Here is a 16,059-nt window from a genome sequence, read left to right as displayed (position 1 = left end):
ATGTTTGATCGTTTCTGTCGACTCCATCACATCCACCCTATGACTGCAAGTCTCTAATTCAGAGATCTTAGCGCTGCTCCTAGGTGGCCTCAATTCAATTCCATCATAGAAATCATATTTGCTCCTCTACATGTCATAGTATGATTCAGCTTTCTGATCATGGGATCCATATAGTTTTATGATTATGAAATTAATTGTGTTTGTTATGCGGCTAGCTGTAGACTCTATATAGCTTATACAAACAGATCTCCTGAGACTGATAGGAAATGATGAATCATTCAAATACTAGTCTTTGTAGTGAACTGAGTAAATTGTAACAACAGAGGATGAATTCTGAGACCGGACACAAGCAAAGTGTCACTGCAGAGAGGCTATTATCCTGCTGCAGTTTGTATGCAGAGGGACGATCGGTTTAATCATGAATTTTATCATGTTGTAACCTTACTATTTCCCTGTACAATCTGCAGGTCAATCCAGCCACATGATCTGATGAAGGCTCTCTCTTTCTCTCTCTCTGTACACCGATTCAGGAATCAGTTGTAAGATTGAAACGTAGCTTATAATTCAGTTGGGTTGGTTGGTTTTACGTAGCTTATAAGTGTACATAACTGTTTGAGCAACCAACAATGGCAACTGATTCAAGTTCTTGATATATCATACAAATCATTGCTGATGGCACAAAACACCTCTTATGATTGATTCTTTTGGGACATGGTTTTCACTATAATCGACTACCTCATGCCTCCCTCCCTCGGTTGCTCTGTGACAGCACTGGGAAAAGAGTTATACGAAATAGCGAGACTTATTTGAGGATCTAAGTGGACTTTGGGTGTAAGTTGCTCTCGACTCAACAGCTTTATTTGCTGCACTTATTAATCGTTTTTCTTACGATGCGCTCATGCAATAGGAATAGCATAATATAAAGTAAGGACTTCAATCTTAATCTTTATGTACTCTCTCATCATAAGAAAATATTTAATATATATGCTCTCATTTTAATCCAATTTTGTTTTAGAATGTTTAATAGAGTTGGATAGACTCAATAATTCATTGCATATCATTTAACGATAAGAACAGTAACAAATATAATAACTATTAATTTCACCATTCAAATCCCTTATTTAGGAACCTAAGTGTAAGATCTCATCCAAACTCGAGTTGAAGCTCAACTCTGGTCTATATTCCATGGTAATTTTAATTAAAGGCTCTTCGAATTTAATTTAAATTCATCACTAGAAGGGTGGAAAATAAAACATGGGTTTCCAAGAGTGGAACATCATTACTTATATTTCATTTACATCAAGATTGTTCTGAGAGAACTATCAAATTTATTTTTAAGATTAATATATATATTTTTTGGATCATATTCGTTCGACATTGAAGCAATTTATTGTTCAAAACAAATAAATGTAATCATATAATTCTATAATTTACTCAAACAAGGTAACGTCATCAGAGCAACCACCAACAATCAAGAACAGCGGTCCGATTCGACACTGGCAACGTAACGGGGTTACGATGCCATTATAACGGTACGACTTAAAATCATGCCGCTACGTATTGCTTGGTAGCGTATAACGGAACGATTTCAAGAAAACAAACAACCGCTACGTCGTCGTCGGTGGAGTTCTCTATAAAGTCGGGCCCCCCGAGCCCTTGCCATACCTGACGTCTCTCCCACGTCTCTCCCATCTCTCCCGCTCTCTTCTTCTTGGCTCTGTTTTGCTCTCTTGGCGATCTCCTCGTCGTCCTGCGCAGGTCGGAGCTGCTCTCCGACGAACGGCCGCATCTGCGAGCGTCCTCGGCGTCGGATTTAGGGGAAGCATTCCGATTCTTGTTGCTGCTGATCTTCCTTCTTCGTTTTCTTGAGGTTTCTTTTCGCTTGATTCTTGAACTGTCGAAATTGCAATTAGGGTTTAACATTTCGTTGGATTTTGTGTTGTGATCGTCCGCATCTGAGGTTTTCCGTGGCTAAAGATCTCGTTCTTGGTTTTTTCTTTGATCGATCGTTGGTTTTCCGTCGTCTGGGTTTCTTCCCGTTTGAGTTTCTCCCGGATAGATCGATCTTTCTTGGTATTCTTGATCGTTTTCGGTCGCCTCTGTGGTTGTCGTTCTGGTTTCAATTGGAAACAATGGCTACTTCTCGTCCTAGGCGCATAGAGTACGACCGCTTCATCCCGTTCCGATCGGCGATGGACATGGACTTCGCGCACTATGCCCTAACGACGCCTTCGAGACCTGGTGCGATGTCATCGAGGTCAGCGTACCAAAAGCTTCTTGATCAGTGCGTGTTGAAGAACAGGTCACGTATCCTCGCTTTCAAAAGTGCACCCGCGGCGCCGGCCGACGAAGTGCCCCAATTTTACGACGCCAATCTGCAGCAACAGAGGAAAATCCCCGACAAACCAGAGAAAGTTTTGGAGGTCTACGGCATGTTAGACAATTTTAGTTATAATCTCCTCGACTGGGGAAGCAATAATATGCTGGCGATTGGCGTCGACGACACGGTGTGCCTATGGGATGCCGCGAACGAGTCCGCCTCGGTGCTTCAACGAGCCCTAGATGGCAACGGACCCATCACTAGCGTCAGCTGGTGCCCAGACGGCAAATTTCTTGCTTTCGCATTAGGCAGTTCAGATCTGGCCCTGGTTGACGGATCAACAGGACGTGTCCTGGACGGGGTCTCAGGCGACAAGCAGTCCAAGGTGTTGTCACTTGCCTGGAGAAGTAATTCGGTCCTGACAGCCGGGAAATCCGATGGAAGTGTTATCGATTACGACTTCAGGAAGCCAGACCATGCCATCTGTGACTATAAAGGGCATGAACTTGGAGTTTGTAACCTGAAATGGTCGGGGTTGTCGGGCCGGTATCTCGCGAGCGGAGGGCAGGATAAACTGGTGCACATATGGGACGCTTGCATGGCGGTCCCAAATGACTGTCCACGCCGACATCAATGGCTTCACAGATTGAGCGGTCATACTTCCACTGTGAAGGCCCTTGACTGGTGCCCGACTCGGAGCAACCTGCTGGCTTCTGGTGGAGGACGTTACGACCGTCGCATTAAGTTTTGGAACACTATTGATGGTGCTTGCTTGAACACGGTCAATACCGGCTCTGAAGTTTGTTCATTGTTATGGGACACAAATAAATCTGAATTGCTCACCTCCCATGGGTTTCCGAAGAATCAACTCATCCTGTGGAATTACCCATCGATGAAGAGGGCTGCTGAGCTTTCCGCTCATTCATCACGGGTCCTTTTCATTGCCAGGAGCCCAGTGGGAGGTACAGTAGCTTCTGCAGCAGCAGACGAGACAGTCAAGTTCTGGAACATCTTTGAGGCTTCCAAATGTTCAGTGCCCTTTGCCCGTTTTAATGTCATAAGATGAGAAGGCCGATGGGTGGATAAGATTATGACAGTTGACAAGAAGATCCCTTAGTGTTGCACAGGGAAGTTTGGTGGCATCGACAAGGCAGCATACTTTCACACAAGCATTACAAATGTAACATCCTCGGATATCAGTTGAGGCACCTAAGGTGAGTTAGATACTTTCGACCTTGCTTTAATTTTTACAGGATTTATAGGCTTGTTTCTAACATAACTATGCACCTGCAACCACAAGTCTGATTTATTGTCTATTTTTCTTTCAGTTTTTCATAGTTATGAGATATATCTTTCCCAGATTGATGAAATATGTCATCGGTGATTACTACATCTTTTTGCTACATTTTTTAAGCAACTGTGTTCTAGTTTTGATATTTACAATAATATAACATTCCAATGATTTTGTTAATATTTTTTTTTCTTTCTGTTTTTTGTTTTAGTGTCGATTTTTTTTTCAGTTTGAGAATCTTAGTGTTGACTATATATCTTTTGGTTATCTTTTATGCTAATCTTGGTAACTTCTTGTATATTTCAGATTATGCCAAGTTGAGGTTTGCTATGATATCCGATAGACTTCAGATGTATATGCTGTTTGGGACCATTCTAGAAACCTTGGAGGATCGAACTCTGTGTCACTGTACTGTGACAACAAAGTACTTTTTATCACACATGAAGAGATCACATGCACAACAACAATTGTGTTCGACACCAGGAGATCTATGCATAACTAGATCTAAGAGGTAACTTTTTTATGTTTCCAGCTTTTTTGCTGACTTTATCAATTAACCTTCAGGATTTTATCTTCTTTCTGGACCATTTTAGAAACTTTAAAGAATTGAACTTTACGTAGCTCTAATGCCACAACAAAATACTTGTTTCACATGAACATTAAAATCTTACTATATTATTTTTCTGTCTTCATCTGTAGATACAAAGAGAAGCATTTGCTCAGAGGCTTTGCAGAACTACTGTCATGTTCGGTGATTAGTCCAAGAGGTAACATGATTTTAGCTCTTTGCTGAGTTGTGGTTTCATAAAATATCCAGTAACCTACAGATTTTTATGTTCTTTTAGGACCATTTAGGAGGTTTGAAGAACTGAATTTGTGTAGCTCTAAAGTCATGACAGAGTACTTCTTTTCACATGCAATGGTGTTTTTTGTTTTATCTTTATTTGCAGATACAAAGACGTTAAGGATTCTTGGGATTTTGCTCAGACGGTAAACATTTGGAAAATTGTGGTGTTGCAACTGGTAATGTAATGCATAATATTTAAAACTTTCAGTAAATTGTTCCATAACTTCTGTAGAAAACAATTTATGATAACTCCACCAAATTAAACTGACATGAATCCAGTTAAATATTTAAAACATGATATTGTGAAGCTATGCAAAAGAATGGGAGAATTGAAGTTTTACCAACTACAAATGGAATCCTTCTGAGTTTTTTTATTTATGCACACGGGGTTTGCTCATCTTTTTATTGTTGTCCCATTTACTCATCCTTATTTGTTCTTTCATTATTTGAGTTAATTGTTAACTGATGTGTAGCCATCCAGAAGATGTCGTTCTACTAGGTCTCAGTTAGGGTTTGACTTGAAGCCTTGCACGTTTGAACGTAAAATCTAGAGCGAATTTATCGATGTACAAATGACTAGTTCTCTTTCTTTATATCTCTGAAGTGAAAACTTTGTATAGTCTCTAAGCTGATATGGCTAACATTATTTGTCAAAAGTTATTTAACAAAATGAAAAGCAAGGAGCAGTTCTTAGGCTTTGAATGTTACATCCTTGGGCAACATAACATTATAATTGGTGGCTCATATCTCACTTAAACACACTCTTCACCTCTCCGACATTAAATAATGAGATGTTCTCTCTCTCCCTTATAAACTTTTTGAGTTCTTCAATGATATATTGCAAAGTATTGAAAAAAGTTCAATTATTCCAAGATCTACTCCTGTAAATTTTGGTGGCATAGGAAGTGAATTTTCATCTTTGCATCTTGGTTAAGGATTTCCATATAAGAATTTATATTTTAGATGTCATCTAAGGATCTACTCCCCTAGATGTTTTGTTTGGCCAGCGTTTGGATTATAGGGACATATGGACACTATTTGTAAGGTTCATCACATTTTTTGTTGTCTTTTTAATTTGTTTCTTATGGAATTTACAATACTGCATCAGCCTTTGCTTGCAAGGGTCTTTTTCATCATTGGTTACGTTACAGCAAATGTTTATTACTAGAGGTAAATTAATCATAGTAATTGAAATTGTTTAGAAGCAATTTTAGAGGGTTGACAAGTGTTAATGCGTAATAAAGCATTTTCTAGTTCTTGTGCTACACCTTTAGACTTACAAGTGGACTTACAAGTGATGGAACACATTTGAAGGAAGAAGAGATATCATGGATGGTTCACTCATCAATGGATTAGCTTAAACAATAAACAAGCACCTTTGTGTCATTCAGTTAAAACAGACTTTAGAGACTGAAAATTGTAGTGTCTATAATACTCATTTACAACTTGATTCTCTCCTACCTTCCACCAGACCTTATTCTTTCATGACTTCTCTAATTGACAAAGAGGGCATGGGAGTGAAACAAATTGAAATGAACAAGTGCATCTTAAGTACTTTTGTTTTTGACTTGTGTACATTTTGGCTTTGTTGCATTGAATTTAAGACATGTTGCTCGACCTAGTTATATTAAAATTTAACGTGATGGCTCAGTTGAGGACACAAGGCACTTTTTTGTGAATATTTTGCTTTAAAGGGCCTTGTGTTTTTGTTAGATATCATTTTCAATGATGGTTGTCCCTTTGCCCACCAAAACTACCACCATACAGAAAACAATAACAATTATTTCACTTTTATATGTAGCATAAAAAGGATCTCATTGTTGACAAAAGTATACTTATTTTCCAAATAAGCAATTGTTAATTTTAAATTGTTATTGGGTTTTATCCTTTAACAGGAAAATTTTGTTTCCATTTTATATTTGTTTTTCTTGTTATGATACATATGTTTTAACACTGCCAATGCCGGTCCCAAGCCCGGATGAAAAAGGTGGAGGGTTGCACTAGGCTATTATAGCCAGCGTGAAACTGTATCAAGTCATGAGCATGAATCTTAACTATTACATTATGGACTAGTTCATGACTCAAAAAGTAAATTATATTTCTTATAAGTATAAGACTGACATCTGAATTGATATTTGTTGTTGCCTACTTCAATGTTTATCTAGTGAGATTAAGCTAGCAGCAGTTACCAAACACACATGTGATGGAGATTTTTTTTCTTTTATAGGTTGGGTTATTTGGTGAAAAATGCAATCGTTATGCTTCACTAGAGCAGACATCGGAAGCTAGGGATGAAATGGTATCAGGTTGAAATGTTACATATTTAATAAGCATGCTAGAAATTTACATTCAAATCTGAACTGCTCAGTATATAGTCTGGGCTGGAACAATGATATCATCATCAACATGCTTCTGGCCTCAACTGGTTAATGTTTAATGGAAATGTGACTCATTTATCTGATCCAATCTTACATGATATTCAATAATTCAATCAATACAGTCTGGTAAGGTCAAATTGTAAAACTGAACCACTCATTTATTAATTAATTTACTTTTTTTTTTTAAATATATACCCATTCCGAACAGTGTGATTTCGTGTCATATGGATAGCTCAGCTCATATGGAAGGGTTGAAGATGCACTGTTGGTGAAACTGTGAAAGTGCCATCAACTTGTATATACTCAGGTAACAAATCTTGCTTCTGCCTTCTCAATTTATTGGTTTATATTTTACCTAATGATTGCATTGTGGTTGTTTAGTCCTTAGTTATTCTTATATCACAGGGCTTGTTATGTAGTAAATGTTCTTATATGCTGCTGTAGGTAAATGTTCTTATATCGCACCATCTTGTGCTGATTGGCCTTATTAGGCCCTGGTTCAAAAAAAAAAAAGATCAAAAAATGGCTCAAAATTCAAAGAAATTTATTTTAGGATTATTTTTCATAATTTATTGGTAATATAAATTATATAAATTCTAGGTTATAAGGATCAATAAAAATGAAGAAACAAAGGTGAAAATAGAAATACTTTATTGAACTTTTGAAAGTATTTATAATCTTGAATTCTAATTCTAAACTTGATTTCCTTGCACTCTCCACTTCATCTAACCAAACTATCTATCAACTTTGCAGGAGACATGTGCCTAAAAGCTCTCCAAAAGATAACTTAAATTTCACATACACACAATATGCATTGATATGTTGTTTATTGTTTGCTTTCTCTACTGCATTTCATTGTTATTTCAAATTAACTTTGTTCATCCTTTGTTTGCTTCACACCAACATATTTTATTGATTGCATGTTGTTTATTGTATATGCTTGAATATTGGTAGCATTCTCACCAATATTGATTGTTTGGGAAATGGCTCCACAAAGTTGCAATATTGTGATGTTTGACAATTTATGATGTGCTTCATTGTTTTATTATTTTTCTTTTTCTTTCTAGAACTCATTTGATTATGCTGTTTTGGAGCTTCTATCATTATAACTGGACTTGTCAATTTTTCTACAATATTTTTTATCCAAGAGAATTTTTCGACAAAGAGTTGATTTTGATGGAATCTCGAAGGGAAACTACAAGGTGAGAATGATGTCAAATCACTGCTGTGATGGTCAACCAGAGCATTCCTGATGTGATTGTATTCAGTTGCTATTGACAATGTATAAGGTTAGACAATTCCTTTGTGCATACAAAAGAATGAATGCAGCCGCATCACCTGAAGATTGTGTTGCAGGAGGCATCAACCTGCGACTGCGGTGGGGGAAACCGAGGATGTTCCACGATGTCCCATCCTTCCACAAGGCTTTCAGAGTTCACAGACGCGGTCACCTCGGCAGAGTAGTCGAAGCTTGCATCGGAGTTCGACTGATCAGCACAGCAAACGTATTATGCACATCATGGATATGACACCAAAAGGTGAAAACATTACTGATTAACGTGCTGAATTTGGGACTCACCGATTCCGTTGTCTGCATGCTCCCCATGAAGCTGCTCGATGGAACCCTCGAATTTTCATCCCACACCGATCTGTTCAGTTGATGAGCTTGCTTTGCTGGCCTGCATAGCAATAAAATACATCTGTGTTTGAACCAAAGTTGGTGAGCTTGCTTTGCTATCCTTTGCATAGCAATAAAATACAGCATACAAATAGATTAAAACACCAAATAATAATAAAAAAAAGAGTGAATAATATATTTAATAATGGTACAATCAGTTTGGTACCATGCTGATCTACTGACTCACCAGTACATACTGAGTGTTGAGAAAAAGCCATAAAAAAAATGAAAAAATCTCATGAACTCGTACCTTGAGCATGCCATCTTCAATGAATTTCTTGTTGACTGTAGTTCCCTTGAAGAAGATAAAGCAACCAATAATTTTGCAAATGCTTCAAAAGTAGATGCTTCAGAAGGCACATCCAGGCATAAGGAATTGTAGCAGCATGTCGTAATGCATGCCACACTTTTCTTGAGAAGTGATATCCCTTTCTGCAGATCCATGTGAGTCTCCAGAGAATGTGGAGAGGCACAGGAATAACTGAAGCTACCACTTCTGGAAGTGTCTAAATAAGGTTTTCTTTCTGATTCCATTGAAGAGAGATCATAGTTAGAGGAACTTTCTTCCACAATGGAAGGGCAGAAATTCTGTCGTGATATGAAAAGTGGATACTCCTTGCTGCATATTACAAAAGTCATTTGATGAAGTGTGTTGCATCATAAAAGATAAATGCACCTTAAGATGCAATACCTCTGCGAGGACGGTCGGGCATCCCAATATGAATCTCGTTGCCATACGAGTGAGCAGGAACCCTAAACTAAGCAATATTAGAATGTTGTAGCATTCTTCCATTTTAGAAGGCAAAAAAGTGAATGACTAACACAATAAGTACAGTATGTGAGAAACACTAAATCTTGCAGATTGTTTAAATGCATAGTTAACCAAGGATGTTAGCTATCAAAATCACCAACTTATGAACATAAATACGCAATGAAATTAGTTCATGAATAACTTTTAATTTGATATGATTAAAACAGGCAAGCATTAAGTCATCTGCCCCAGTTTGACATAAATAATTCCTGTAGAATCATACAGATTATTTTAAAAAAAAGGTTGTCCTATATTATTAACTAATTGGGATTATACATTTTTTCTTTTCAGGTGTGGATCATGAGACCATAATAAATTTTAAGTGATCAGAATCCTTCAATTATTAAATAAGTTTTAGGTGTCACTAATACTCATTTATAATTGGAAACAAAACCATAGCTTACCGCAAAACCTGAATTATGGAGTACTGGAGCAGCCAAATTTGGGACAACAAGATTTAACAGTTGGACCATGTACCTGGTTAGAAAGAATAAGCAATGACATTACTATTGATTTAGAAATATTAGTGATAAACACAAACCTCAGAGGTGCATCATGGAGGCTATACAAGAAAATGTTGAAGCTGGCAAAAGTTAAACAAGTTCATACAATAGCAGCACTCAACTGTGGCACATGTGAGAATTTTCTCATAAGGTCAGTGCCGTTATAAATGACAAACAATAACTAAATAAAGGTACTTTCTGATAAAATTGTTCATTACATAATTTTGGAAAATCTAAATATATTACTTTTCAAAATTATTAGAACAAAAACAATTTAACATTCAAAAATAAAAAAACCCATAAGGTTATAAGCACGCAAAATTTACCCCAAGGAAGCTGCAAGCTCTTCAGATGGAACAGAATGTGGATCAAGTCCTCTGGGTAAACGTGCATTGCAAATTTGGTCATATGGACCATTTGATCCATCCTTTGCTCCATCTAAATTCACCTGGATATCAAATAAAAGAGCATCATATGTAACTTGTACAATTAAAGCTATTTAAATTGTCATAGAGCAACTCGGCAAGGAGCAACATCATATGGTTGATGTTGGAAGGTCAATGTATTCTCTAATTTGAATGTAGGCTATCTCCTATGTTAGCAATGTCCCTCGCAAGGATGCTTACATTTCTACGAAGCAGCTCCAAGCTAAGAAGCCCCTCCTGACCTCCAGACACAATGCTACTATAACTTGTATTACCACCACTATTGCCAAAAACGGCAACAACAACCACAAGAACTACCACCAACACCAGCCAATGACATTGCAACTTCCATTACCACCATCATCATAGATCATTGCAATTACTGCCATTGTCAACATCACAACTGTCACCTCCACTATTTCTAGCCATGTATTATTTGTTTCTCTCATTCTCAAGGCGCCTTTAGATCGATTGATCTGCACCAGGGTTCTTTGAGACATTCAAAGTTTTACTTGCCTCTTAGTGAACTCCTGCAAGTGCAAATTGTTTTTTATTCTATCATGTAGCACACTTAATATAATGATATCTGATGCTTATTTTCACTAAAACTAACCTTTTTCCTCTCATGTTTACCAGTATTCTGACTTCTAAAAAATAACTATCACAAGGATTATGAAAGATAATAAGGAAAAAAAACAAAAAAAAATCAGAATCATTTCAAAATTAGCAATAACAGATTGAAGTCTATAAGTTAACAATTACAGGTGCTACGCTGTATCCAAAAAAGTTCAAAATCTAAACAAGATACCAAACAGATTAAGAATAACTCCAGAAATAATCAAACCTACAGGGATGGATTTTAGCAGCCTTTGTCCAAGCATTATTTTTGTATAAAAGCAACCCCATCGTCAAGATTTTGGACATAGGCCAAGCAAAGTTTTGTTGGTCCCAACTGAGCTAGTCATGATGTAGCATTGAGTAATATCAAAAGGCAGGACATTGCAGTTTCCACTATGTAAAACCTATTTTTCCAGTTTTATCTCCTGATCAGTTTGGCATCTAAAAGATATTATTAGAAATTGAAGTTTGAGAAAAATTCAAATAACTTTCAAATCACTATGACTTCTACAACAAAATTTGGAAGCTTAATATATTTTTGACTTCTTTCACAATTGCAAGATGCTGCAAAAATGTATGAGTCCAGCAATGTGCTTCCAATACGATTTGTCAGATACAGTTCCTTTATCCTCTTTTAGGTTATTTGCCATAGACATCACCTTCCATGGAATGTAGACAGGTAATCAAATATCATTGACATCCTTAGTCATATGTGGACATTAGGCAAAAAGTCAAAATTACCACACAAGGACCAATTAAATGAAAGCATGGAACTGCAAACCCTCTGGAGTAAAAGAAAGGGTTCATGCATCAAAAAGTCACAACCTAGCACCTATTTAAGGTGACTTTATGGTTCCCATCCTGTCCTAGTTGGCTCAGTTAATGAGCCCAATCTACCATAAACCTATACTTGTATGTGTTGTGTCAAAGAGCAAAAAGTAACTACCCGGCGCATTGGGAAGAGCCTGCAGATTTGTCTTATAACCATCGACTGTTTGTGAAGACGTTCAGACGTGATTGCCATCTGCATAAGATGAGTGATGTCAGCTAAACAGATCAGACAGAAGACCATATAGACATGAAAAAAGTTAAGTAAATCAGATACAATGAGACCATATAGATGCATGGAATCCAAAAAAATTCATATTTGAAGATACACCTTTTGTACCATTCATTGAAGTATCTCTGCCCGTGAAACAAGGATATTTCATATTTCTTGCCTATCCATATCAAATACATATCCAATATGATACGTGTAGGATATGTGTTTGATGCTATCTTGCAGTGTCTAATTTTTATGTATCATTAAAAAATATCAGATACTTTAGGATGCTTAGGTGCGAGGATTAAAGTTTCACCCGAACAAGTATGAAACAGGCGGAATGTACTGGTCCGGTCATAAACTGATACAAGGACTGCTCCAGGTCCGATATGCCCATATACCAAGGAAAGAATTCTTCGCATTAACCCTAATCTTCTCACGCATGCCACACACCACACACTGCCGCCACGCAGCACCTTTGTCGCGCACAACTGCACACCTCGGCAGCAACATCTCCAACGCAACATTCACCATGCACAGCTGCTATGACTCCACCACAACCTCGCTGCACACCTCCATCACGCACAGCTGCCTATGGGTATGCCTCTTCTCCTCTTCCTCCTTCCACTTCCCTTCTCTTCGTCCTTCCTCTTCCTTTGATGCCTCTTCCTCCTGTGCTTCTTCCTCCTTCCTCTTCCTCCCTCGACAATTCTTTCTCTCCTTAGTCCTTCCTCCTCCTTCCTCTTCCTCCCTCGACAATTCTTTCTCTCCTTAGTCCTTCCTCCTTCCTCCTCTTCCTCCACCATCCCTTCCTCTTCTTTTACTTCTCCGAAACATCAGTACATACCAATGTACGCACACATGGTACACTCCAAAATGGGTTCGGTACCCGAAAAGGTGATCCTTGCCTAGGTGATATTTCATGGAAGTATTGGAATAACTTTTCAAATGTCAATCTTTCTATGATTAAACATAAAATTGTTAGATTCAATTTAAAATCCTATTGTAATCTTTATCTTCTATATATTCCTAAAACATTATGCACTAAAAATTATATTTCTTAAAATAAATAAATTAGCAATGCAAGATAATGACTTGTTACCACTAATTATGATGTGAAACTACATATTCTAACATAATAAACAAATATCAAGATTTTAAAAATATCCGATATGTTCAAAAGAAATTTATTGCGACATTCTAAACACTAACACCCAAGAACATAAGCCAATAGAAGTAATAATTGTCTCACGATTTTAAGCTAATATTGTCTAGAACCTACTTTAAAGAATAACATCTGTAAACTTGAGCGAATGAAGCTACAACTGAAACATGAAAAATATATTCATGGATTCTAAAGCTTCATAAAGAAAAGAAAAATTACTGGAGTGAAAATCTTACATAGGCTAAGCACTGGCTGTAAATAAGATCACTATTCAATTTATCCAACGAACCCATATGGTTCTTGATCTGAAAGAGAGACAACAGTCACAGGAGATAACATGAAGTATATTAATTCAGCTAATAAAGATTCAGAACAAGAAGGTAATCATAAATTCATAATAATAAAGGTCAAGTGTGAAATACTGTTGCAAAAGCTGAATCCAGTGAGTCAAATCTCAACTTCAAATTGTTTGATGCTTCCACAACCTTAGCATTCACTATAACAGAACAACAAAAACATCAACAAGTTTAAGAAACAAAGAAAATGAAACATCCTTATACACTCATTGATGCTGACACAAGCATTACCTACAAAGAGACGAACCTTCTACAAGTTGCCTCTTCGAGCAGGTTAGATGTTCCTTCAACTTCCTGATTTTCTCATTGTGTGTCACTCTCCAATTACTTTGGTGAGTTGCTTTCCTCTGCACACAAACATCAATATAAAGGATAAATAACAAAATGACTATGACAAAACTGTTTATAAAGAAAAGACAAGCGAAAGAAATATAAGAATGACTAGAGTACAGCAAATTTATTTAGGGGCAAGCCCAAACTTAAACCAACAAACAGTGCACACATTATAGTCCATGTAAATCCCAAGCCTCAACCATGTGAAAAACTCCTAGCAACAGAATGATCAGCTCCGCATTTTTCTTGAAAGAATATATGCACACTCATAGCCCAAGATTCCAAATGAATTGAGCCAGTGCCTAATGGTAAGATGACATTTAAAAAGGCTCTAGGCCACCTTCCAACCAGGCCAAATTCTCTCATGGAAAGGAGATCTACTCATTAAAAATATATAAGCACTTTTAATAGTAGCCTAAACAATGCACATCCAGATGTTAAACATGTGGATAGCAATGGTAGGGCTGGAAAGTTTAAATTTATATCTGTAAGCAAAGATAAAATGAGAAATGCAAGTCCGAATCAATCCACGAAGTAATAAATCTACAAGTTATTATGAACAATTAGAAGAAAGAACATGAAAACTGAGTTTCAATACATTAACAAATAATCTACTAGGCAAAATTGATGTCCAAGATATACTCTTAAGAATTCCTAGATTATATTAATTTTGAGAAATATTAATGACCAAAATAAAGTCTAGGTTTCCTGAAGTATTGGCATTTTAGGTTTGCCTTCGACTTATCTTAAGAAAAGATCCACACAGCTGACTTCAGATTGTTAGAATCTTCTATGCTATTTTTTATTTTAAATATGTGGAAATAAGAAACATCAAACGCTATTATGATTATAATGTTCCGCAAGGACAATGAACCTGAAAATGACGTGATAAAAAAATTTGCTATGTTAAAAAAACCTTTGAGACAAAACACCTAAGATAATGTTTCTTGAAGATTACAGAAAGGAAGTGGACAATTAGCTGCAATTTGAATAGGTAAAAAAAGAATAAACAATCCAGAGAAGTTCTTTCCCATGTTCCGTGCTAAAATGAATTTTCAAGCTTGGGGTCATCCATAAAATAACTTCCTATGACGGATGTCTGATGCCCTGGTTCCCTGCAAATTACTCGCCGCTGATGCTTGCCTAATGCAAAAGTTCAACATGTAGCTGATTAACCATGTGATCTAAGGCACTAATTGTGGAAACATAGATCTGATAGGGAAAGATTCCAAAAAACGTGAATTCAAGAACCGTCGTTAAGGAGCACGCAAGACAACCTTCTCCGCCAGTTCATCGTTCAGCCTGGAATAAAGGGATTCCCGGATATTCGTCAGCGATCGTAACAAGACGCTGTACTCATTCAATCTGCAAAAGGAAAAAAAGGAAAGAAAACGTCAAGAACAGATTCTCGACGTTCATTATTATTGTGGCTATATAAAGAACATGGATGATCAAACAAGAACCAGAAAGAAAGGATAACCTGTAATTAACGCACGACGCGCAGATGGAAGACAGATTGGAACCCTCGCAGATGGTGCAGCAGCTGCTGCTGCTAGGCTTCCTTGCCATCGATTCCTGCCCCTCCTCCTCCTCCTCCTCCTCCAACTCGAAAGATCGGTTGCAAGGGTCGCAATACAACTTCAATTATGGTTTCGTGAAACGAATCGGGTTTGATTCTTAGGGCTTCGATCGGGATTTGGGAAGGGAAAGGTGGCTTGGGCTTGGGAAGGAGACGGGAGAGAGTTTGTCACGCGGTCGTCGCAGATGCCGAGTCCGCCGGCACAGGTTGGTTGAATCGGTGAATCAATCAACTGAAATCAGTGAGTCAGATAATCGAACAAATATAAAAAATAAAAAAATATAGATATATTTGATAGGATAATAATGATATGATCGTACCTCATGTGATTGAAACCTTAGTGTTATGTGACCAACACCACCTCAATATCACTTCACATGATGATCGAACATTATTAAGTTCAAAAGCACACTATTAATATTTATTATGAAGATAATAATATTCAAAAATCTATTATACTAAAATCAATACTTCTTGAAAGCACGAAGACACATAGTTTTGTAGGTGTTCAGATTAATTAGACTTGGAGGACGATGGTGTTGGCTAAGACCGCTTTGATACAAATAAGGAAGATCGATCTTAATTGACTTCAAATCATTCTTCAACTTGAATAATAAAAAAAACTTAATAATATTATATTTAAAATTAAAAATTATATAAATATATATAAAGGTAAGTTTATAATACAACACATAATCGAATCGAAGACTTTT

General features: G+C 37.0%; 2 protein-coding genes across 21 annotated transcripts; one reads left to right on the top strand and one right to left on the bottom strand.

Annotated features, from left to right (window-relative positions):
- Nucleotides 1-1,564: 1,564 nt before the first annotated feature.
- On the top strand, nt 1,565-8,552 carry LOC135584757 (cell division cycle 20.1, cofactor of APC complex-like). 20 transcript variants are annotated; one of them, XM_065100348.1, is made up of 8 exons: nt 1,565-1,870; nt 2,153-3,534; nt 3,918-4,122; nt 4,311-4,378; nt 4,562-4,634; nt 6,686-7,143; nt 8,027-8,125; nt 8,193-8,552. In XM_065100348.1, exon 2 carries the CDS (start codon nt 2,193-2,195, stop codon nt 3,384-3,386), a length of 1,194 nt encoding a protein of 397 aa, XP_064956420.1. In that variant the 5' UTR covers nt 1,565-1,870; nt 2,153-2,192; the 3' UTR covers nt 3,387-3,534; nt 3,918-4,122; nt 4,311-4,378; nt 4,562-4,634; nt 6,686-7,143; nt 8,027-8,125; nt 8,193-8,552. The 20 variants fall into 20 exon arrangements, with proteins under 20 accessions (XP_064956420.1, XP_064956413.1, XP_064956412.1 ...); XM_065100341.1 differs by having other exon boundaries at nt 1,567-3,534; nt 6,686-6,757; nt 7,074-7,143; XM_065100340.1 differs by having other exon boundaries at nt 1,567-3,534; nt 6,686-6,757; nt 7,069-7,143.
- Nucleotides 8,065-15,682, bottom strand: LOC135584749 (uncharacterized). Its single transcript, XM_065100326.1, has 13 exons — nt 15,667-15,682; nt 15,248-15,578; nt 15,045-15,132; nt 13,682-13,781; nt 13,501-13,574; nt 13,315-13,383; nt 11,818-11,895; nt 10,155-10,276; nt 9,730-9,802; nt 9,206-9,267; nt 8,765-9,133; nt 8,416-8,515; nt 8,065-8,323 (listed from the first exon to the last, which is right to left on the bottom strand). Exons 2-13 carry the CDS (start codon nt 15,334-15,336, stop codon nt 8,171-8,173), a joined length of 1,377 nt encoding a protein of 458 aa, XP_064956398.1. The 5' UTR covers nt 15,337-15,578; nt 15,667-15,682; the 3' UTR covers nt 8,065-8,170.
- Nucleotides 15,683-16,059: the final 377 nt, after the last annotated feature.

Source organism: Musa acuminata, chromosome BXJ2-3 (genome assembly GCF_036884655.1).
Source record: "Musa acuminata AAA Group cultivar baxijiao chromosome BXJ2-3, Cavendish_Baxijiao_AAA, whole genome shotgun sequence".
NCBI classification, from domain to species: domain Eukaryota; kingdom Viridiplantae; phylum Streptophyta; class Magnoliopsida; order Zingiberales; family Musaceae; genus Musa; species Musa acuminata.
The sequence above is the reverse complement of the archived record's forward strand: the minus strand, read 5'-3'. Positions and strand labels throughout refer to the sequence as shown.